Here is a 25,640-nt window from a genome sequence, read left to right as displayed (position 1 = left end):
CGACGTCGCTTTTCATATTACGATGACTAAGGAAGTTCACTGTGCCACTGCAGAAACAACTAAAAAGCTCATTTACACTTTCCGCTTTCCCTCGTTATTTCTTATATCGGAAACTCATCCTACCGCACTGACCGACTGTATAACAAGTGAATTAACAGCCGCTTTGCGACAACCAGAGCGTGTAATCAAGTAGACAATGCAGGATCCGTCAGTAAGGGGAACATGTGAATTGTAATCGATGCTACAATATGGGAAATGGAATCGAGCATTTGTTTATCATCGTTCTAAATTTTTTGTTATGACAATATTTTTTATTATGAGCAATTTTATTCATAATCAAATCACACTACATATACACATATATAAATGTTCATACTTTATGGTCGTTCTTAATACTATCATATGCTGTTATGATCTCAATAAATTTTTGTTTTAAATTACATTTATTTTTGAGGTCATCAAGCTCTTTAATCGCTTCGGCGGACGCTCTATAGTGGGACTAAGCCCAAGGACCTAACTGAAGGAGAAGGATGAATTTCCACTTAGTCGGTTGTTTTTGCCCGGCATAATTTTTGTACTCGTCTATTTACTTTCATAGTTTGATAATTAAGTAGTCTATAGAGCTTTCTGGCTTCATTATGCGTGGCTCTTATTTACAGGCAGTTATCTGTTTATTAGAATCATTACCGTTCATTTTACTCTTTAAGGGCTTCACTACGTATTAAATAACTTTAAATTGATAGATTACATTATGCAAATCAATGTTTATTTAAGGTTTATGTGGTAACAATGGTTTTTTATTATTACGTGAGAGGTTAAACAAAAATCAATTTTATTAAATATTCACTTTCAAGAAAGTAATAAAATAGTCGAGAAAATAAGTGTTATGACTAGCAATAATGTTAACATAAAAATTAGTGAAACAAAATGAAATAGTCAAATATGCTTTTAAAACTAAACTATTAGTTTAAAAAGTTATTGTTATGTTAACATTCTAATATATTTTGTATCATTATTTATTTTACTAATTACATTGAAATAAGATTTTATCCTGTATTAATAGGCGTCCACGCGAAGTTTCTTACATTTCTAACTTTCCCTTCATCTCTCAGGTCTTCTACACCTTTTTTAGCTATGAACAGTCGCTCTAATCTATCTCTGAGTTCTGTAGGTGTTATAGGTGAAGCAGTCGTTTGTTCTGTTGATTTCTCTTTATAATAATGTTCATCATGATGCGGTTGTCTGAGATAATAACCTGGGAATAAACATTTCAATGTTATCTGATTGATATGATGAAGAATTCTTTTTTTTTTGTAATGTTTGTTTATGTTTATCTGTGGTATAAAGAATTTTTATTAAACATTCATCATGTTAACTTAGAGAAAATAGTAATAGGTCGTCGAAAGACGTTGGACATAGGCCGCTTTCAACCGGTCCTATTGAAAATTTCTGGGGTAAGTTTGTCCAGAAGTAGAAGGAAGTGTTACGGCTGGAATGATGATGCTGATGAATATTGTTGAAGTCACTCCTATGGTTCATGATGATAAATGTGCACTGCGAACATTGACTCTAAATCCCTTTTTTATTTCTATGTTTTAGGGCTAAATCCTGTCTTTAAATAATTTAAAATAGACTATACGTTTTTTAATTTCTTATTATTAAGAGTCCATAAACAGTGTTTTCCTGTTTTATTAAATTATTAACATCTATGTATAAGCTAACTTAAATATGACAAGAGCTTTGTACGGCTGCTGACAAACCTATTTAAATGTTATACCAAACTAATGTAATGACATGTCAGTGCATGCCAACAGCAAAGCATTTTATGTATTTAATGCATATTGAAAATAAATAAATAAACCTAAGGTCGTTTCTCGAGTGGCAACCTTAACCACTAGATGGACTGCCGATATAATATATCATGGGAAGTCACAGGATGCAGGCAGCTCAAGGCCGGACATAGTGGATTTAGGGGATGTCTATGCCTTGCAATGGGCTTTTATCGGTTGACATAAAAGAATAAAAAATGGTTTAGAACTTCGTTAAGCTCTAAAGTCAATAAAAATTACGATGTAACTCAATACGCGGTCATTTCCTATTCTATTGTCTATCGATATACTCCGTAGTATTGATTAATTGCGTAAATCATTAACCTTTTATCTGTAAAACTGAAAACGGTAGATGGTCGAATAAAAGTTTATTTTAGTATTTTTGTTTCGAATAATTGAACGAAGGCGCATAGCTCCCAGAACAAACAGTCCATAGGGGTCTAAGAATCCACTCTTAACCGTGTACAGATGGACTTGTTAAGGCCGCTGGTATAGATGCCAGCTGCACCCAGGTGTTATTAGAAATTTATGAGAGAGACGTACGTCCACTTGTGGACAGTGAAATGATGATATACGAATTTCAGTATAGTACTTACATTAATATCGTGCTTTTAAGGATATGCCTTTATTTTGTAAGGATTATAAGGATGCTTGGTTACTGTACATCGGCATGTTGTCAATCGACCTGCGATCGTAAAATTAGGAAGTTTTTCGACCAAAGTAATTGTTACATAAAAATATTTACGTTTAATAACGCATCAGTTAATATATACAGCAGCCCATAAAAATACAAAAAATAGATATTTTTTTAATTTTAAGATATGCCTGCAATATTACTTTTCTTTTTAATTGTCATAACATTGGTATGAATTTACATATACGTTATTGAAAATGAATACATTTTTAACAAAATTGATAAGAAGCCGTTTCTTTTTTATTCGAAGAATATAATAAGCGAGAAATGTTTAATATTTTTAGTACTATTTTTTATATACCATTCAATGATATGTCAAAATTGATTTATTCTTTAAATATATGCAATATAATAGTTCAATTAAAATATACTACCTGTTTAGTTATATAAGAGATTTCCACCTATTTACTGTCTCATCACGGTATCACTGACACTTTAAAAGAAGAACTTTAACTTACAACTTGAAATTTGACAGCTAAGAATAAAACACATTTTACTAACTTAATTCCGTAAGTGAAGTTGAGGAGGCGTTAATTAAGTTTGCAAAGCAGGCGGGTAATCATTAAGTAACATATGCATAGAAGGCTTGAAGTTAAAAAATTGAATAATGATGAACCTTTTTAAATAGTTTTAATAATAAAAAAAATCACAGTTTAAATGAAAACTGATCAATATTACCTCCAGAGCCATGGTGATGAGATTGATAGTGTCCGAGATCTTCGTGCGAAGTATAAGACGGTACTGATGAAGCTCCAAAACCGTTAAATTGTGCTCCGTAACCAGCACCACCAGAAAATACAGTTACAGCTAAAAGAGCTATTTTTGCTAGTAGAAAAGCTTTTTTGCTCGCAATGAGAACTAAACCTAGCAACAACGGTAATAGAGTTGAAATATGAAACTTTAAGCCCAAAAGAAAGGGGACCAGTAGATTGCGTGCTAGTAAACGACCTGAAAAGTAAAGAAAAGAGCACGTTTAGTGATCCTTAATGATTTTAATGTAGTTCAGTCCACTATATTACTTTCCTTAAACAGATGGCGCTATATGTCAAGTTCAATGCCATCGAAGCCTTGACTCGAATAAACAATTGTAGTTATTTGTGTAGCACATAGATGGCGTTAATTAAAATTTTTGTAAGCCCACAAGTTATTGTTTACATATAAAGAGACTAACGTTTTTATCAAAAATTATTTAACTATCTTGCATAATAAACGTCTGGTTGAGTTGGTCTTTTAGATATAATTTATTTTTTTCTGGGTTGATAAGCCGAGTATCCTTCGTTTTTAAGCGTATAGTACACAATAGTGCAATAGTACCGTGGCCGGAAATAATCATGATCGTCATCATCATTTCCGCCCTAGGACGCCAGCTGCTGAGTATATACCTCTCTGAAAGATTTCCAATTGGACCGGTTGGAAGCGACCTGCATCGGTAAATAATACCGAATGACTTCTCACCGACAGACATTTCGTCGAGAGACCGTTCTCTGGAGCGGCAAAGATCCCCGAAACTTTATCCGTAGTTTATTAGGTAGAATGGATTAATAACTCTATTAAAATACACTATCGATAACAAACGTTTGCAATAATATTATATTAAATTTGCATTATTTTTATTTTTAATACACGAATTCTGGTTAATCTTACGCAATTGTGTTTTATATTTGACCTATCTCGATGACCGTAGTGGTAAAAGAGACCACTGATAAAAATAGGTACATTAAATTTAAAAATTATGAATATTTTTGATAAAAAATATAGGCTTAACAGATTTCTTCACACAAATATAATAGCGTGCTTTCAAGTTAAATAAATCATGATTTTTTTTATTTATTCTTAGTTTATTGATTAAGACTTGAAAAATGTTAATTATTTACGAATATGACGCAATCGTCTTGTTCTACTGCGGGTATGAATGTATCTGAAATATTTCATTTTCTTTACCTATTTACTGAAATCCGTAAACAAATGAATGAAGGCGGCATATGCTCATAGGATTAGTAAGTTAAAGAGTTAGTAGGCAAGATAGCCATAAATTAAGGAGATATCCGTTAGGGCCTAACGGTCCTGGAGTGGAAACCACGTAGCAGCAACCGTACCATAGGAAGTTCTAGTAGGTGGACGGTGACCTAATGAAGGTAGTCGGGAAACGCGGTTGGAGGCCGTTTTCAATTGGTCTTAGTGTAAATATATAGAAGGGGCCTCTTCCGAGTAATGATAAAATGATGATGAACAATTTACCTGTAGTAATTTCGCCCTGGTTTTGATAAGCTCTGTCTTTCACTCTCTGGTCCATTACAAATTCAAGCACACCATTGGCTAAAGTGGGGCCAATTCTCATTACTAATCCCGGGCAAAGACCACTCAAGTCCCAATGCAAGGATCGTTTTGATATTAAATCACTAGCATCTTCCATTATAGATCTGAAATATACCGAAAAAATCAGTTTTTTCAAAACGTTTTGAAATAAGGCTCGTTAAAACATTTTAAATTACCTGAAATCCATTGGATCCCTATCTAAAAACTTTCCGAAGTCTCTTGGCGTTTTTTCGTCTCTTAAAAATGTAACACCTTTTGCCAAACTAAATGACGATTCTTCATCATAATGATTTAAATTAGCTAATAGCTCTTTACCAAAACACACCCCTATTTCTGAACCTCTTTTCACACTTAAACAATCATTCAATTGCGAATCTCGAACTTTATTTTCACTTATTTCTTCTCCTTCTTGTAATTCGATTTGTATTGGTGTCACTTTCGAAATCAGTACGATTATTAACAATACAAGTTTGTTTTTTAAAGCCATTATTAAACTATAGTAATTTCACGTAATATTCTGTCTACATTTCAAATTTAATTTATTTATTTCTATGTGATATAGTATTCGAATAGTTCTACCTCTGTGAACTTTATCATTACGTATAGCGTTATTGTTACAAGTGCCCAGTTTTATAGGCTTTCCTTGTTATGTCTGGTTGGGTTTTGCTATTGTTTTCTGAGGCCCGTCACGGGCACTTCCCACGTCTGGGCCAACAATAGGGTGAAAATTGGTTGTGGATAATTTGCGAGGCAATCTGTGAGAGTGATCAACAATTTACATGTCGCAAATGTTACGGAACATTATGTAATATGTGTACGTAATGAATTATATCATTGACAATTTAAATAAAGAAGTTCACATCATTTAAAAACTTCTATTTATGTGCTATTTTTCGTAATTGTAAATTTTTGGAAAGATATAATAGATAGAGAGAAGATATTCTGTTTTTATAAATTTAGTACTTTGACAGAAGCGATGCATGAGTTCCTTCTTCATGTTAAGGTTTTTCAAGGTCAAATTAATTATGAATGTCAAAAAAGTATTCGGCGTCAAGCCGAGGTATATTCTCGGAGTTCATTCGTTCAGTCGAGTTTATAAAGCGATGGCCTTAGTGATCTGAGAGTTGAGAGTGGCGGACCTAAGCAGTGAGAGGATTGCTTATCGTCCAGCTGTCTGAGCTTAAATTTCAAACAGAAGTTGTATACTTTAAAGTTAACTAAGTACAATTATCAATTTATTTACTATTTATTGTACGCAAGAGGATTTAAAAAAATTTAGATGAAACGGGGAGAATGAAGTACGAAGGGCGGTCTTATCGTAACCGGCAACTTCTCTCTCTATACAACCATTGCATGGACTTTATTAACAATAAATAGATCGGGTGAAGTATTATACTCTATACAAATCCGGTGAAATGGAAACATCGAGGGGTAAAGAGCATTTATGAATATCAAAAAATAGTTAAGCGTAATCTAAATAGAAATCTCAGTTTCATGTAAATTTGTCATCTATGATATTCGTTAATGTGCGGAATTAAAATAGGACACATTGAACTCTAAAGGTACTAACCACGGGGCCCCTGACCTCTTCATTGTCTCACAACCTGTTCGATCGACCACGAACTTAAAAAGCCTCATACGCCCGATGATTCAAATGAAATTCCGGTTTATTTGTACGCAATAAGAATTAATTTCGAATGTACGTATATTGTTCGATAACGCGCTTGGGAAGGAAGGAATTGTACCAAGTGAAAGTGCACACATTTTTTTCTCGTACGTCCGGTTCGGTTTAGTAAAAGTTTTGTTCGCCTGACGTAACATTTTCAAGTCTTTACAACTCCTTGAACGCTTATATTTTTCTTACATACACATTATGATAAAGCTCACGTAACTTGACTGCGGATTTAAAAGATTTCTTTTCATATTTAGTATCTTAATTGAAAGATTGTATTTATGTTACACAAAGCAGAAATAGCCTATAGACTTGTAGTTAAAGACTATAATTTACAAATGGCGGTTGTGGGTTCGATTCTTGATAGGCTGCCCAATGCTTGAATAATATAGCAAGACAATTTTTAAGAAAAGGTGAAAAACATTAGTTAAACACGCCTAGCCCTGCAAAATGGTAAATTAACTATTTAATAGTTTCATAATATTTTTTGGAAATTATGCGATCGGATAATTTGGTTCACAATAAATTAATTGTTAGATGTCTACGTTCTGGTGTCAATGAGGTAATATTGTGCACAAAGCAATGACCTTTGTTAATCTCGTGTACATCCAGGACGATTAATTAATTATTTATAAATATGGGAATATTACAGATCGACAACATAAATTTGCTCTTATAATACTAATTGGTTATTAGGAACCGCGCTTACAATATAATAAGACTGTACAGTGATCGACAATTAATTGATTTTGAAATATGTCATTTGCCGTATTTGTGTTTGCAATTAAAGAAAATGCAGTTAGTCCGATCTCGACTAATTTCCGCTTAAGAGATTTGAAATTAGATTAGTCCATTTTTTTAAAACCAACGCGATCAAATAAAAAAATGTTTTTAATTTTTCAAATATGTAATTGACGTATGCTTTATTAAAAAAAGTGACATATACTGCGAGCTAAACCTTAATTGAGTTAGTCAATGTTCAAGTATGGGTTTCGTTGCTAAAAAAAATAACATATTGAAATTTAATAATATTAGAAGTCTCCATAAAAAGGCTTTGTCAAGTGACGCGGCAGCTGTTAAAAGACTGCATAGTTCACCCATTAAATATTTACCTAACATAATATATACTAATATGTCAATAATTGTTACATTTTAAATAAGTACTAATATATTTACAGAAAAACGTTGGGGTAAAAACTACATATTAAAAAATAGTATTTGATTTAACATCAATTTTTGATAGTGTAGTATCACTAGTTAAGAATTGCAAGTAACTGGCCACCTGCCTATGTATAATGTTTGGTTTCAGAGACAAAAAAAGACTATAAAGAATTAGAATTATCATTTCAGTCCGCTTAGTACGAACGAATTGAATGTAACTGAAATGAAATTTTTATGAAAAGGAGTATTTTCGAAAATCGTATTAAATTGTAAATGCTTTTTCCTCACTAATCATCCAACCTTAAGTACATTAGTCATCGTCGAAAGCTTTCGCCACAATCGCCAGAGGCGCATGAGCTTTCTGTGACTCGTGTATTTTATGTAATCTCCCCCTCTTTCTCCATTCTCAACCCACCAAAGCACGTTTTGATCATTTTAAAATTCTATTCAGACATTATTGTACCTTAACGTAATAAGACAACGATCAAAATCCTTTGAAAGGTATTCAAGTTGAGTTTAAGTAGATGAACAGGTTGTGACTTTACATAGAATGCCGGCGTAAGTTTTATAACGATTAAAATGAGATTTTTCAAAAGCAATAAGGCATAAAGTTGCTTGCTAACAAATGCTTACATGATGTTACAGATTTAGTTGCGCGTGTAATTTTGTGTAGTTATCATTTATAATCTTATTACCAATGATTAAAGCTTATAATTGTTTGTTAAAATTTTACTAACGTGTGTTTAAACGTTGTAGAATTTTAAAAGAAAAGCGGATGTAAACCGGACATGAAGTCCCGTGAGAAGAGAAACCAGAGGAGTTTTTTTTTATTTTAATTTGAAAAGGATGTCGTAGGCGGGAACAGATCTATCTCTAATGTCAAAATACGTGCTTGCAACATTCGAAAAATGAATGTATTTTCTACATAATATTCGAAGATTCCTTGTAAAAATGAATTCGTAACACAAACTTCGGTGTTCTTTTTTTCGTCTATGTTATGTGTCAAGTGGAACTGGCGAAATAGATAACACAATATGTTTTACATTGTGTTACACGCTTATGTAATAAATAAACAGTTTGTACACTATCAGTATTTACAATTTGTTAATGTATTTAAAAAAAGAACAAAGACGTAATTTTTAATTACGACTATGGCGATAACTTGTTACAGTGAATAATTTTCTGTATCATGACGAAGATGTATCCGGCTATTAAGTCACTAGATATGTGAGTTTACGGTGTGTATTATAAAGAGCTATAGGTTCAATAGCCTGTGCTGAAAGTTATTTATCGATTTACTTATTTAACTCTTTGGTAAAAAAAAATATTTATTGAAAATATATCATCAAGTTGCATTAATTAAAAATACAATTTTAATATATTTAACAGTAGAATGCTAATTTGGGGAGCATTTTAAAATATTTATAAAATCAATTTAATGCCTAATTACACTGATTATCAGAAAGACCTGCTGATTCCAGTAGCAGTGGGCAAATCATAGAGCGCTCAGAACAGATTACTTACCGGGATATGAAGGTTCTGGAAAGGAGACCATAGACTGGCAAGCGAAGCGTAGGACGCTCTTTATAGGCCAGGATTTTATTGTAAATCTATTAGGAACTCCTTAGTTTAGCATTGGTTCTCCTATTGATCTATCATATCTAATATTAGGTCTATAGTAGAGACAAAAGAGCCGACTAGACTAGTGCAGACCAGCGCTGCAATGGTTTTCAGCGTCTCCTAGATTTCTAAAGCGTAGTAAAGCTTATAACGTTGGCTTACAAAGGAACAAGTAATGTTTCACATTCAGTTTAGCCCATGAACACCAACTGCAAGGCATAAGTCTTCTTCAAAGATAGCTACAGGGAGATTAATCGCCACGCTTATTGGCGGGTTGGCGATCGAATTATGGTATTATGCTAAGTAGAAGACGCTGCCGTCCATCATCTAAAAACTTCTTTTATAATTAATGTACAAAGTGTGAGTAATATAAGATTGTGTCTGGGAATCAAACCCGCGACCCATGATCGCAAATCTCATTCCCCTACCGCTGGACTACCACTGGTCAGTGTTTCACATTGTTCCACATTTAATGGGCATAATTGAAACTAAAGTATGTGTGTGTGTATTTGTTCGTGATTGTCAAATGTGCGCTATGAATCGAAACAGGCATATATGTTTAAGTTGTCAATTAATGTAAAAAAATATTTTCTACTGCAAGCTGCTTTAAGTTCAAGGTGAATATAAAATAACTTCTTCAAGAAAATGGAAAGTCGTTCCAAATTCTTGCTGAAATAAACCGTTTTGATATGACACTTCTAATTCATGAATATATGTTGCTTCTTTTGTCTTGACAGTAGCAAATCCACGAGAACAATTTTAAAAAAGTTGGTAATTAATTAAAGTAATTGCACTGCATTTTTTGGTTTTAAATATGTGATTATCATATCAGTCAACAGAACGCCACGATTACCAGTCTTTCTCTGTCCGCATCCAGAGAATTCCCGTGACCTTAACAATGTCGTTGGTCTACCTAGTGGGGCGCTTATCGGTGCTCCTTCTTACCCCACGAGGTCGCCACTCGAGAATTTCTCGGCCCCAAAGAGCATTGGTAGCACGATAAATGTGCCCGGCTGCAATTTCAGACGAGCAATTCACCTTTAAATACATACTTGTCAAATAATCGATAGATAAAAAAAGAGATCTGAATTTTTCAAAACGTTATCTAATTATGACCGTAAGTGAAAAGTACAGACACATAAGTGGGGCATCAATGAATATTTAACTTGCAAATATATTCGCACGCTTTTTTACATAACAGCACTTTCATATTAATTACACAACAGTATAGAAACTAGTGATGTGTTTTGAGTAGGCCTTGTCACAGTCAAATATACGATATTACATCATTACGCCAATGTACTATTACTTTTGTTTAATATGGGTTTCGAATCTTACAACGATACAGCCATTAGGTCTTACACTGCTTTTGTTTGATGATTGTTCTTTCGATCTATAATATTAGAGTATCATTATGATTTAAATTAGAAAGTAATTAATATAATAGGTGATCATTGAATAAACTCATTTGCAATTAAAATGGGCGTCGGATAAGAATACAATATGAAAGTTTGTAATCATTTTTATCACTTGCTGTCAATTAATGTATAATAATATTAAAAAATCAATGAGTTTATAAATAATAAATAACATAATGATTACATAGTAAAAAAAAAGTATGTTCAAAATTTGGATCACTACATATTTAAAATTAATTAATATTTACTATCTAACCCTGTTGATGGCCGTTGGTGCCGAAGCCAGGATATCTCAATAAAGTGAAGACTGACGTGAGCGAGTACTACGAAGACCAAAAACACTTAGCAGACATATTTTAAAGAAATCACACCTCCAATCACATCACCATTGAAATTGAATCATTTGAAAATGTTGCATTGATTGGACGCCGATGTGAGTAGAAGTTCTAGATTCTTTCGCCAAGCTCTTGGCTCTTGATGCAATCTCATTTTTTATGGGAGACGCTATCGTCCTTCGCTTTAGCCTTGAGGTATGTGTACCACCAAAAAGCTATAAAATAATTAGCGCAAAGTGGGAAAGGATTTCACGATGAACTATAAGAAATGTACTCGCTAGCATGCCCAAACAAACGAAAAGTGTGAATTTAACAACGGGTAGTCATAATTCATTTGAAACGATGTATTAATTGAACTTTAATAAGAAAGAAAACATAAAGTACTTAACATGTTTCACTTTTACTTATCGACATTATACACTACCAGTATTTTGAATTTTATTTTTACATCTCATTAATGGAATCACTAGGCATTGATCTAATTTATCACATGAAACTATATATTAAATAAAAAAATACGAATTCTGGGAATATTATTTCTTGTTATAATAATATAATATAATATTGTTTAATACAAAATATTGAATTATAATTAAATATAGTATTGCCCAAGAAGTATGGAAGCAAAGCTTGGAGATAAGGTAAACAGCTTTTTGATATGAAAAAGAAGAAAAGCTAGCGACGTTGTCAAACATGCAATATAGCTAAAGTAGAAAAAAGTAGTCCACATATAAAGCGAATAAGAAGATAGGCGGTCAAAAATTACTACAAATTTTACATCTTTTTACAAGAAAAGTTCAAGTGGTGGACCGGGATAAAGAAGGAGTGATGACATTATGAAAATTGCAGTAAATTTTTGGTCAAGGTCAGCCAGAGATATAGCCAGAGATATAGATATATATATATGTAATATGACGGAGGCGGCTTTTATCGCTTCAGGCAACCCTTATATTAATCACAAAATATTGACGTAATTTCAGTAAATTAAAACTAATGCTAATAAAAACAATAAAATACCAAATTATATTTTTTATTTACGTTATGAAATGTAAGATTTAGTTTAATAAATAAAGTACAACAAAATAATAAATATACACAACAAATTATTACACTCAATAGACAATTAGTTCTTATTATTTCAAATTGCATTTATGAACGATTATTGAAATCAACAGCCATTACCTGAAAATTACTAAAGCCTAGTGATAGCAAGCTTCTGCAAGCACTTTATGAGCAAATAAGAGAATATCGATTGGCTAGAAGAGATTTTCACAAAAGTGAAATTAATCTAAAAATACCGCGTCGCATGGTTACATTTCAGTGTGATGGTCGGAGACGTATTTATAGTTACGTCATGGTGAGTTAAACTGAAAATTATGTTGTTCTTAGAAGTATTATATTTAATCTTTATAATTAAATTAACTTCTTTATAAAAAAATATTTTATAATTGAAATAAATTATAATTATTTGTGCCAAAATAAAATATTATTAGTTAATATAAAATGTTTGACGTTTTATATATATATATGCTGCTCATTGACCTGATAATAAAATACATTCTTTGTAAATAAAAACTTTAATTTTTATTCCAGTTATCCGGTACTTACCTTGCCTGAATTATAATAATATATGCAATTTATTAAGGTGCCACAGTGCTGACTCAATTAACTCGTGGATTGGTGGATGTCAATAAAAAACAGATTCGCAGAAGAACCAACGTCACCGGCGTAACTCGAAGAAAGGTTCCTATAAAATGGAATTAGGCGGGACACGTTGCTTGTGCAACCGTCAGCTGCTGGGGCCTAAAGCTTCTCAAGTGGCGACCACGAGCCGGTAGACGTTGCATGGGCAGGCCCATCAATAGGTGCATCTACCACATGGTCGCAGGAATTCGCTGAATGAGACCTGCACAAGACCGCTGATTGTGGCGATCTTTGTACTATGCCTCGCAGTGGGTGTTCATATATATATACTAAAAGTTCACTTTTAAATAAAACAATAACAGTAATGTCGAATCCTATGGCCTATAGATACGAACATTATTATTCGCTATTCATCTTCATTTTACTTGCTAATGTATAATGGTTGATTGTTGAGCGTGTACAGTCGATATTCTTTCACTAAGTGTAGTTTTCATTGGTTGCAAATTCAATTTATTAATCTTACGACGAATATAGCGATTAAAAATGTTGCCACGTGAGCATATCGCGACCATCATGTCAGACGCCCACTGCAAGGCCCTGTGCCTTCCCCAAAGATATCTATGGCGGTTATAATACAATCGCCACGCTTGTCAGGCGAGTTGGCGATCGCAGTGTCCTGCCCACCCTCTTATGAGCAAATGTTTGTATTGTTAAATTTAATGCTGACAAATATAATGATTTAGAAATATTCACTCGACCGGTAATTACTAATCCATTTATGTCTAATCATTAAAATATCAAATTAATCAAATGCGATTTAATTAATTCATTAAAATATCAAATTAATTAAATCGCATTTGCCTTAGAGAGAATAAAGAAAAAGAGAAAGAAGCTTTTATATGTAAACGCTTCTTTTTTATTCCTTCCATAACTTATTTTTATTTAGTTTTCTTAAGGTGCGTAAAATTGGAGTTTGTTTTAGTTATGAACCTTATTCTAAGCAAATCTCTCAGAAATATTCGCAGGGGAACCAAATTCGGGGAACATGCTGAATGGAAAAGTAGTTCGTAGTCTTGTTTATGGTATTTTGTCACAGCTATAAACTTTTTAAAGAATACACTGTTAGTGTACAGGTCAAAAAAAAAAACTTAATTAAAAAGTATATTGCTTCTCTAATTAGCAACATTTTTAACTTCGTGATAAATGTAAAACGATAAATTCGTTTAATACATCGAAATCACGTGACCAATTCTGTAATAGCATACCACATTTCACGGGCAATATCAAATCGTTCATTGTCAAATATTACAAGTTTCCTATTTCGTGTTCAGCGATTCCTATTATGGAATTATAGTTCACGATCCAGAATTATGTGTAGAGGAAGCGATAGAACCGTTTGTACAGTCGTGGAAAACGATCTTTAATTTTTAAATGACTATAAATTCTGAATATATCTAAGGTAATTTACTACTAAATATATGTATGTTTATATATACATACAGATATTTAATGTATATGAATGGTTTCACAAATAATTAATAATCTAATGATAATATAAGGTGAAAAGGGGTTTCAAAATTAGGCTTATTATGAACTAATTATTGTTTACTAACTAACCCTGAATTTATAACGCCAAAAGTTATTGACTCCTCGCATTTCCCTAGAAAAAAAATAATGCATTAGATTGTATACACGGTTTTACTTAACAAGTGTACAAGCTTTTATATATTGTGTCGACAAATTAGTTACAAACTCACTCTTCGATTACAAAAAAAGCTTTTACATCAACTTCTGATCATTCTGTGCATTCGAATGCGATGCTATGATTTCCTGGTAGTAAGTCTTTTAAGAGATATTTTTAAGAAGTTTGTTAATAAGTCTCTTTGCTTCTATTATATATTCTCCCAGTAAATTTCCTGTTTTGATGAAACGTATTCTTTTACCTCTGAAGGTAATGATATGAGTTATCACTTACAATACGTTTGAAACATTTTTATCATTCTTCCATGTTCTTTTCATATTAGTCAATGTAAAAGTTGAAATATAACAATAAATATAATAAAAACTAGTTTTAATATCAATTGTAAAAACTTGTTTGTCTGACTATTCACCCGACTGCATAAATGCATCGATGCATCCCTCTCAGCAACATCCACTGTACCGTGAAACTAAGCGCATATAAACGCAAAGACTGTTCTAGTTTTAAACAGAGTGCCAATAGCGCCAACGAAGTGCGAACGAAGCCAAAATGGTACCACACTACCTCCTCGTCCTCACGTTGGCTGCTGCCGTCAATGGTAGAACAGCTTCGACCAATCAGAACAAAGTGGATGAAGCCAGAAGTTCAGAGGACACTGTTTTAGGTGACCTCAAAGTCGCTTATGAAACATACAAAGACTGCAGTGAAAACGACGTTGGCAACTGTCTTAAATTGAAATTGGCCAAAGCCCTCACCAGACTATCGAAGAGCGACGAGATAACACTCCTTAATGGAGTGACCATTTCAAAGGACAAAGATGCAATCCAGAATGTGGAAGTTGAGGAGGCGGTTCCAAGAAGTCTTGACGAGAACTCATTGGACAACCTTATTTTGGACAAAATCGTTGGATTCATGCGAACTCATACCATCCAGGTAATATTCTATAATAAACAATCCCTTATAATTCATGATATTTAATCTTAAACGAAATATTAGTAAAATTTCCACAAACCCAAATCATGGTCTTTATAATTTCAGCCGTAGACTATCCACTTCTGGTCAGGTGCCTCCCCCATAGATTTCCAATAAGACCTGTTGGAAAAGGTTTTCAACTGATGACCTTAAAAAAACTTATTGTATGAATTATCAAAAATTTAACATCGAAATAATCTTGTCTAGTCCATTTTTACTGGATCATTCAAATTGTTGTTATTAATCTTTTCAGACTTATATTGCTTATAATTATTTTACAAGATGATGATCGTTAAAGCGATGGATGTTGATGGTTGATGAATAGTAATTTTTTCCATAACGAATTTTCAATACAATAAACTATATGTAATTAATATCGCTTATATAACTATGTACCGACATCTTCACCTATACCATTTTTACATATTCAGATAAATCAGAAGTCGTAGAAAACCATTCATAGAAGTATTTATATGTACATGAAAGATACCACATCCTATTTGCCGCTGCCGGTCGTTTTGCTGAGACAAACGAGAGCTTTCTGAGACTAGTTAGTTACTAATTATAAAACAAAATTTTTGACTGCTTTTCCTATTTTTTTTTTATTTAAAAAAAGAACAGAAAAAATGTTCGGGAATCATTTTTTAAAATCGTTAATATGAAATCAATAACGATCCTGAGCAATTTTAAATAAAACTATCCAGGATTGGAAACCTCTTAAGATATACACACAATGTAATGCAACGTGGATTATTTTTTAATTGTTAATGTTTTTCGCACATTAATCAGTTTAAAATTTAAACAAAGCTAAATGTATATACGTTAAATTATCTCAAGTACTAACATTATAGAGTTCTTAATACTGTACCAATCGTCGAAGTTTCATGATGTAATTATCATTCTAGCCATGGTATGTCCACTCCCAGATGTGAACCTCCCCATAGATTGGAAAAGAGAACTAGTTGGGTTCTGTCTGTATACACCGTTTTCCGACGAATTTAAAAAGTTTTTTTTTTCTATCTTGTAGGTGAATTTTAAGATGTTACAGTTTTGGAAACGACATAATAACATCCCGAAATTTTAATTTCCAGATCAATTACACGTCATTTATAGATAGATGTAAATAGTATCTTGAAATTTATTGTTACATACTTACTTACATTCTAATATATTTTTAAAAACCATGCGTAATATATTTGAATTTAATACATAGTATATATAGTAAATATAAATTTCCTCGAGTATACTTATATACTATCTTATCTGAAAACCACTAATATACAGGGAGACTTACGTCCTACACGAGCGGAAAATCATTTTATTATACATTGCTAGGAAAGCTTTTTTCATTTTCCTTCCATATCTTTCATTGAGGTACAGTTTCACTTTTGATACATCTGTTATTATAAAATTACCACCTTTGTTTGAAACACTTCATTTGTTTAAGAACTTTACTTATACCGTTTTAATCTGTATTATAATTTAGAGTTATTCTGTTGTTTTACATTGAGATATTTGTTATATGGACCGACAAGCACGGCATATGACAACATCTCATAAGATAGAAAAGGCTAGCGATAGGCCCTGAAAGTAGGCCGATTTCAATCGGTCCTATTGTAAATCTACGGAAAGCTTTTGTCCAGCAGTAGATGTTCTGTGGCTAAAACGGTGGCAATGATTCATTACGGGCTAGTTTTTTTCTAAAATTTTTGTTTTCAAAAGATCTAGACTGCAATTAGTTCTGGGCAGAGCGCCTATAGCACTTGGTATCCTTACATCGTTATAGTAAACTGTATTTTTCTATGATAAATAGTGTCTCAATATATATGTTGAAAGATTTTGAGGAAGGTCTTAAATCCGTCTCCTCCTTACATTCCTAATCCTACTGAAGGTCGTTATCCTTCATAAAACTTTTTCTGGCTCTATTTTAGACTCTTTGCCGGTCTTCGGCGGTGTATATTCGGTTCAGTGCATTGAATCAGTGCATGCGGCTTTCTGTCACGATCCATTTAGTCTTCAGATGATCAAAAGTTTCCATTCTCGACAAAATAAATTCAGACTCGTTACGATAATGACTCTCTACCAGATTTTATAACAATAGAAAAAAAAATTAGGTGAAAGTATTTGTATCATTTTAATGGCCCCGTTATTAGGGTGCTTTCGTTCGCCCTATCGTATTTGGGACAAGGATCTTATTTAACAATAGTTCTTTTCCTTGTTGATATTTTATTTTCACTCTCCTAATCCTTTACAGTTTCTTTTATTCACTTCCTTTAATTCACAAGCGACTATCATTTGATATGTATAGCTGTTGTTAAGTGTCCAATGTCAATCGTTCAAGTTTACGGTCATGGCATAACATAAACAATAGTGACGTAACGTAATGGGTTTAATGTCGGATCACCCGTCATGGGTACGACACGACGAAATTATAGCAGACATTATTCATGACGCGTTACTGACAATAAATTATAAAACATCGCAAATAATGGTAGCTACCAAAATTGTTTTATAACTAGTATAAAGTATGAATAGCCAAGGCGCTGATAATAGCTGGGTTAATAACGTTCTGAAATGAAAACAAGGAACCGGGATAAACAGCTTATGGATGAATAAGCTGGGTAAGATCGTCGGAAGACGTTGAATGCAGGCCACTTGCAACCAGTCCCATTGGAATTTTATTGGAAAGATCTAGTTCCTGCAGAGGACGTAATATGACTGAAATTGATGATAATGATGACGAAATAATCATTTCGATTGAAAAATATTTTATCGTGTGATAGAACACAACACATGTTCTTAAAGAGTGATAAATATATAGTTTTTTATTTTCTTTCCATAATTACATTGAGAAAAAAGTCAGAATACTAGTCTCTTACTAATATTCCTGTTATATTATATTTCAAAGGGGCTGTAATTAAATAACAATTAACTATTCTTCTATCGTAATTCTTCATAGTCGTACCCTGCTAGTAGACCTTTCCTCCATAGGTTTTCATAAGACTGATTGAAAGCAGCTTGCATCAAGCGTCTACCAAAGACTTTAACGAGATTGTCTGTCCAATTTACACAAGCTTTAAATTTACACTGTTCTTTATAATGCTAGTATTATTTTGATTTCGATAAATCTTTATATTTTATTTAAGTTTCTGTTATAGGTAGGTATACAGGTATTACTTAAATATGAGATTGTGATAAATTTAAATGTATTTACTATTAGATTAAGTAGTAGTATCGTAAATGCGTTGTACTGAAGAATTTTAAAAGTTATAAGGGAATAAAAAAATTGTAACTTAATTTTTTTCGCGTTACATTAAATCCCAATATTAAAGGTTCTTAAATGTTTAGGGTGTTATGTTTATAATTGGAACATAAGTTAAACCGTTTTATTAACCAGATATTTCAACTGTTTAATATTTAAATCGGAACTTAGGTCCGCCTAAACATTATCGTATGCAGTCTCAATTAAGTTAATGTTAGGTTAACTTATATAATTGTTGTCAGAAGCCCGCCACAAGAAAATAAAATTCAACTCCTAATAACTCTAATAAAAATAGATTCTGTCATTGAGACTTTTGAGACATATTTTTTTTTAATTTAATTTAATACGTTATTGAAAATACATATAATTCAAAGGTCTATTTTTTATGTTTATCAAACGTGTGAAGTTAACATCGAACTTTCATATGTATAGTTTCAATAACCGGTACATTTTCAAAGTTTTAAAAGTGCTACGCAATATTTCACTTTTTTCTACAGTATCTTCTATAAAGAAAAATAGAGAAAAAGGTTTAAAGGAACGTATAAAAAAATTTAATCGGTAGTTATTCATTTCTACATTAACAGGGAGTTTCGTTATTGGTGTAAAAACTTTACAGAGAATGTATAGCTCATTTTATGTCAATGTATGTTCCAGAAATAGTAAATAACTTTATGAAAATGTAAAAAAGAGAAAGCTTTTTCAAAATTCGAATTCTTTTTCTTAATTGTTTTCTCTTGAGTAAGGGTCGTAGCCGAACACGTCCGTCGCCGCTACTAATTTGGTCAAGTATATTCAAAATTCCGATTGATGCATATAAAAAATTATTACTTACTTACTTACATACTTTTTGCCCCTCTAGACTTTATACTACCTTATGTTATTGGCCAGTCGCATTTCATTAAACAAATAAATTAATGTAACATATTTTAGAGTAAATCCTTTGTACAGGTTGATTGGAAATAGGTGCAAATGCCTTTAAGCATAATTGCTGACAACAGATCAATACATTCATCAATAAGCTTTTAAACCAACCAAAATGTACAAAGGTGTCGTTAAAGTGCAATAAAAATCAAATGTGTAAGAAATGTAAATTTTATACTCGCTTATGTAAAAAAACAAAGCCGTTATATAAAACAAGCGCGTGCAAAAAATGAATAATAGTCCTTTAAACATATAGAGAAACGACTCAGTGAAGATCTCTTTCTACAATAATTTTATATGTGATTTAAAATATCATAACTTCGTATCTAAGACAATACATCACATTAGCTTCAATAATCAAGACGCTCTTTAAACATAGCTACGCGGATTTCCGGAAATATTTTATTATTAAACTATCATGTAACTATTTTCCGTTAGTTGTAACAATATTTCCTTTACTTTGTATAAATTTAATGAAGTATTTAACACAATAATAGCCATTCACTTCAAAGGATCCTTTCGAGTACAAGAGAAATATCTACAATGTAATCTTTCAAATACCAATATAAAATATATCTCAAACTTAAGAGTGAAGTCGTGCAAATATCCGTATGAAAATTATTTAACTTACTATTATAAATATTGCGATTAAAATTTTTAATGATTAACTGCTAATCATTATTACATTAGAACTATTTGTTAAGTGTAATGACATTTATTTTTTAATTTGAAATATATTTTAAAATATTTGTTATAATAAATGTTAGCTTTCTTTAAGATGTTTATAAGTATGTGTATTACGAAATTCTATAAGTAATACATTGTTTGTTCTGGCTGCACAAACAGTTTTTTTAAATATAAATTCTACAAAGCTTTCTATCATTTACCCGGAAATTATTTTTTGTTTGTACTAAATTTAACCGACAGACACGTGACCAACAGACAGCGGAACAAAATGACATTTTGTCAAAAATTAATTGATTACTTTTAATAACGCTAATGTAGTTTACTAAGTTCAATAATCGATCATAAGTTAATTATACTAAAACAGCCATTCGACTTGTTTTTCGTGGTCAAAATGACTCGTGCAAGATGTGTCTGTCAATCAAATGTCTTACGATACATATCATACGTTACATACGGACACACAAATTGGTGTTTCACGTCTTCATAAATTCATAAGTGTTAAACAATTAGCAACTTATTAATAATATATTTGTCTTCGTCGTTTTTTTCCACAGAGGGTGACGGTTTAGTTAGCGAGGGTTAATTATTGTCTAATGATAATTTAATTCGTTTTATTTTTCGTAATATAATTTTGTGTTCTACAAACTATTGAGAAACCTTTGGATTTGCTCTACAAAGGTGAAGCAACTGATTTTTTTTTTATTTGGGAAGAGAAAGTCTCAACAGTGAATACCATCATTTCTGACATAAGACGTCTACTGCCGGCCGTTCCCTAGGTTTTGATTAAGACCATTGGAAAGTGGCCTGCACCCGCGTCTACCTTAATAGCATCCACCTTGTTGATATGTTACGTTTGGACTTGTTACACTGCGATTACAAATACGTTTTCTTCACTCCAAAACCTTAGAGGATCGGCAGTCATCTGTTCTGTACGCTATAGTTCGATATCTCAATAATATTGCAAGATGCACTTGATAGCATGAGAACTGTGCTATCATTGTTATCCATGAATATGTTTGTAATTATGTACGTATTTTTTCCATTCTTTGTAGGCGAGGAAAATAAAAGGGAGTTCTGATCTATGCGGTGTATATATCAGAGATTCTTTACAATAGTGATTAAACCAAGCAATGGCAGACAATCTGACGGAAAGAGTCCAAATTCAACTTAGTAGGAACAATAAATAATAATTTATAATAACACTTAAAACTATTGATAGTCGTAGTGGCCAGTAATAGGGATTGTGATATTGTTTGAAAAATATGACTTAATCTTTAATTTTGTTTTACACTAGATTCTGAAACCATTTTTATAAATATTTTATAATTAATGTTCCGTAAAATTTCTAGAAATTTATCATTAATCATAAAAGCAATAGAATCGCTTTTAAATAATACCAGCCAGTATCGTGCTGTTTACTAAAAAAAAAAAGCATAGGTATAAAAACCGTTGTGCCATGCGACCGCAAATAAAAGCGAACTAATTAATATTCGAATATCGTGTTCATCACACGAAATCAATTCCATCACGAAAACGCATTCTTAAAAAAAACTTGAACACATACCGCACGGCGACGCACCGTGACCGCTTTCTCGTATCTTTTTAATTGCTCATTGTTAATGCATCTTTACATGTTTTTTCTTTTTTCATTATCACACTCTATTAAACTTTTCTCGCTTCGACCCACTTTAAGTTAACAGTTTCTTTGACTAATTATAATGGACACGCATACATTCTTTTATGTTTATATTGAAAACTCATATTTAGCGAGACTTTCATCTTTGTAAATGTATCATATATTCATCTTACCCATATAAATGTATTTCATCATCTGCCTGCCTACCTATTGAGCCTTTTTCTAGTCAGCCACGATTTTTTTTCTTAACTAATATGTATTATTAATATTAAGACAAACACTTTAATTAAAATTAAATTTAATATTAGCGAGTCCTTTATTTAGGAACGGTCCTGTTTGCATCCAAAGAAAAATGCAAAAATATGGAAAAAAAATGCCCTGAAATGCCACCAAACATACGAAATTTGACTAAAAAAGGGTTGGTCATCTTTGAAAAACATGGAACTTTTTATAGATGAAAATTATTTAATATTATTTTATTTCCAAACAAATTACGTTTTTATACTATTTAAAGATAATTTGCTTTACTACGATTTTTTCATCAAAACACGCTTGCAAGAATTGGGTACAAGATTTGAAAAATTTGAGAATTACAACTGTCAAAAATAAGCGTGCTTCCTAAAAAGAAGTAATAAAAATAGCCGGTAATAGTTATGCCTCATCTGCTGTAACAGTTTCTTCCTATAGTTTTCTATATGAGATCGCTTTTAACAATAATATCGCCTAATGCTACATTATTATTAATCTATAAATGTAACACTAGTAATAATATCGTATCATCATAATCATTCCAGCTGTGGGACATCCACTGCTAAATATCTCTCACTCATATCTCCCTCATAAATTTACATTTACACCATTAGGAAGAAGCCTATATTCAATGTCTTCTGACAAGCTTAATAAGTTTGTTTGCCAGTTCGTGATCTCCGTTCCAGTACCTGTAAGATCATAGCAAATTATACTTATACGCATTTAAGTCGAAATCCACTGTACACATTAGTGTTGTAAAAACAACTGTTATCGTTGCATTTATGAATTTTTTTCAATTATTTTTTGATTTGTTTGTCTACAAGCTTCTTTGATAAGATTTATGTAGAGCCAAGATACGAGCCTGCGACATATTCTTAGCTTCTATAACCGCTAGAAGAATATGAAAAATAATTTTTCGTTTGCTTTTTTATTTGTGTATTCGCATTTAGGTAATACATAGCAAGTAGTGTAAAAGTTTTAACAGCCTGAAAGTACAGTTCATTTTTCAGCGCTAACCTTTAAACTTTTACATGTCAATCTAAAATTGTGTTGAGATGCGACAGGCCTATTGGCCAAAAACTATTGTTTTTGATAGTACAATGTCTGTCCGGACAGATATTAAACTATAAATAAATTTATTACGTAGTGACTCGAATTTTAAAATCGTTTATTCTTACTATGTTATTTATGGTTTCTAAAACAATGTATTTTTGGATAGGGTTTGCCATATTGACAGCTAATGTGCTAAACATTTTATGTAGCAGTAGTAAACTAAAAGTCCTTATCTTGTATTTACTTATGGTATAATTTAAAAGAGGGGAATGCTAGGGGACCAGCGGTAGTGGATTGTAACGGTGTGCGGACTGTGTGCGTTGGAGGACGATTGTAGGTCGAAGGTTCAATTCCCGAGGTATAATATAAATAATTCACACTTTGTTCATTAATAACATGGGATGGCCACTGCTTTCATACAAGTTTCAGAAGGATAGGCAGCGTCCGCTGCGAACCATAATACCACACCGCGGTAGCCAGACCACCTGTCAAGCATAACGATGATATCGCACACTATCACAAATATATTAAATACAGTACTTAGAGTTAAATTAGTTTAAACGTCAAGAGCTGTCGTAAGAGTTGCAGCTGAATGGAGTACTTATCATTTATTATGTGCAGTTGACGTTTATTTACAATTATTACGTCACAATTTAAAATCAGTTTAAATACTATATTCCTATTTCAGATCAAATTCCCTACCGGTTCGGAGCTGCAAAGTGGGTTCGAAGGCCGAGGTAGAAGAAAGAAGATCGCACCTCTGTTAGCGATACCCCTTTTGATTGGTGGGATGATGGTACCAATTGCATTCGGAGCGCTAGCTCTGCTTGCTGGCAAGGCTCTGATCGTGTCTAAGCTGGCGTTGGTGCTGGCTGGTATCATCGGCCTGAAGAAGCTGCTGTCATCCAGTGGTGGTGGTGAAGCTCACGAGGTTGTGGTATCTGCTGGACACGGAGGCTCTGGGTGGAGCAGGTAAAGTCAACGATTTAAAAAAAATTCATTCAGAGACTTAGATTAGCAAGCATCGCTGGTCGCAGGTTCGATGCTCAGGATAAAATAATTGACACCTCGTGCATTAATTATGCGGGATTCCCACTGCTCACCGACAACTTTCCAGAGGATGGGCAGCAGCGTCCTCTGAGTACTATAATGTCATACTGCGGTCGCCAACCCGCCTGCCAAGCGTGGCGATTATAGTATATCCACCATACGTATCTATTGGGCTGTGGACTGAAACGAAGACTCGTCATTATGGCTTAGGTTACGCACTGTTGAGCATACGATCATAGTTTTGTATTTGTCTTTTTTGTTTTTATCCGTTCATAACTTTATAAAAAAATATTAATTATTGGCATATCTTAATATAATAGTTCAATTCAAAGGGCGATGTCAAACCATTGTGAAAAAGTCATTTATTTTAAATACACACTGGTTTTATATATAAGTATATTAAACGATAGACACACACACACACACAGCTTCTTCCAGTGATCATTCTGTGGCTATCTGCAGGGTCATGATTGAAAATCCGGTCTATTTCGTCAACTGTCAAAGTCCATTCTTGTCATTGAATCATGACCCATTTTATACCACTGCGACAAACATCATTTGTTTTTTTTTTTCAACATCATTTTTAGCTTATTCCGTTTTCAGTGAAGGTTTTGTTTAGTTTTAAGTTATTAATTGTTTTTAATGTGTAATTGTGTTTGATATTACAGTGTGTAATAAATAATTATCATAAAATATTTTTAATGATTTTTAAAAAGTTAAAGAAATATAAAGTATTTAAAGTAATTTTGTTAGTTTTAACAAAGGATTACTTTTATTTTTACAAGTACAAAATAGCAAAAACATAATGTTTTTAATACATTATTATATTTATTGCAATTTGAATAGCAGGCAACAGCACCATGCGCTATACTTATGTATTATAATAATAGCTGGTACAGTTTTAATTACAGAAAGGTAAAAAATATTTATATACTTTATTTACATAAAATAGCACCTTAAAAATTGCATTTTATATTAATCATTATATACTATGGCCTAATATCTTTATTATTGTGACCGAAGGGTCCTCTAATGGAAATAGCGTGCTAAAAATCGCGTTTCATTGCTATTTATTTTATGTTATTTATTGCTTTATCTGTATTTCAGATCCTTTGACAACGCACATGACCTGGCATACAGCGCCTACGCTCAATAACCATCACATCCCACCAAAGATATATAATAAATTATGCTAATGTATAACCTAAATTATAATTAAGCACTATTTATTTATTATACACTTACGGATACGTGGTATAAGCATTAAATGAAAATTGAAAAAAAAAATAATCACTTATGACAGACAGAACTGTCATCAAATAGTTTCAGATGTATTATTATGGAGTACAAGAAAGAGGAAAATTGCAGAGTTCGGAAGGGACTTTTATTATTTCAAACTGTTAAAAAAATAATAGAGGGAAA

General features: G+C 32.3%; 2 protein-coding genes across 2 annotated transcripts; one reads left to right on the top strand and one right to left on the bottom strand.

The window, feature by feature from the left end:
* Positions 1–1,046: 1,046 nt before the first annotated feature.
* On the bottom strand, positions 1,047–5,326 carry Osi10a (Osiris 10a). The gene is made up of 4 exons (XM_068769297.1): positions 5,016–5,326; positions 4,762–4,943; positions 3,202–3,471; positions 1,047–1,255 (listed from the first exon to the last, which is right to left on the bottom strand). The coding sequence occupies exons 1-4, from the start codon at positions 5,324–5,326 to the stop codon at positions 1,047–1,049; spliced, it is 972 nt and encodes a 323-aa protein (XP_068625398.1).
* Positions 5,327–14,937: 9,611 nt separating this feature from the next.
* On the top strand, positions 14,938–25,374 carry Osi8 (Osiris 8). The gene is made up of 3 exons (XM_068769295.1): positions 14,938–15,321; positions 23,857–24,140; positions 25,326–25,374. The coding sequence occupies exons 1-3, from the start codon at positions 14,938–14,940 to the stop codon at positions 25,372–25,374; spliced, it is 717 nt and encodes a 238-aa protein (XP_068625396.1).
* Positions 25,375–25,640: the final 266 nt, after the last annotated feature.

Source organism: Battus philenor, unplaced genomic scaffold, assembly GCF_028537555.1.
Source record: "Battus philenor isolate CCGP_79_NKW_IND1 unplaced genomic scaffold, ilBatPhil1.0.hap1 SCAF_28, whole genome shotgun sequence".
Lineage (NCBI taxonomy): Eukaryota > Metazoa > Arthropoda > Insecta > Lepidoptera > Papilionidae > Battus > Battus philenor.
This window is presented reverse-complemented; position numbering and strand designations above follow the sequence as displayed.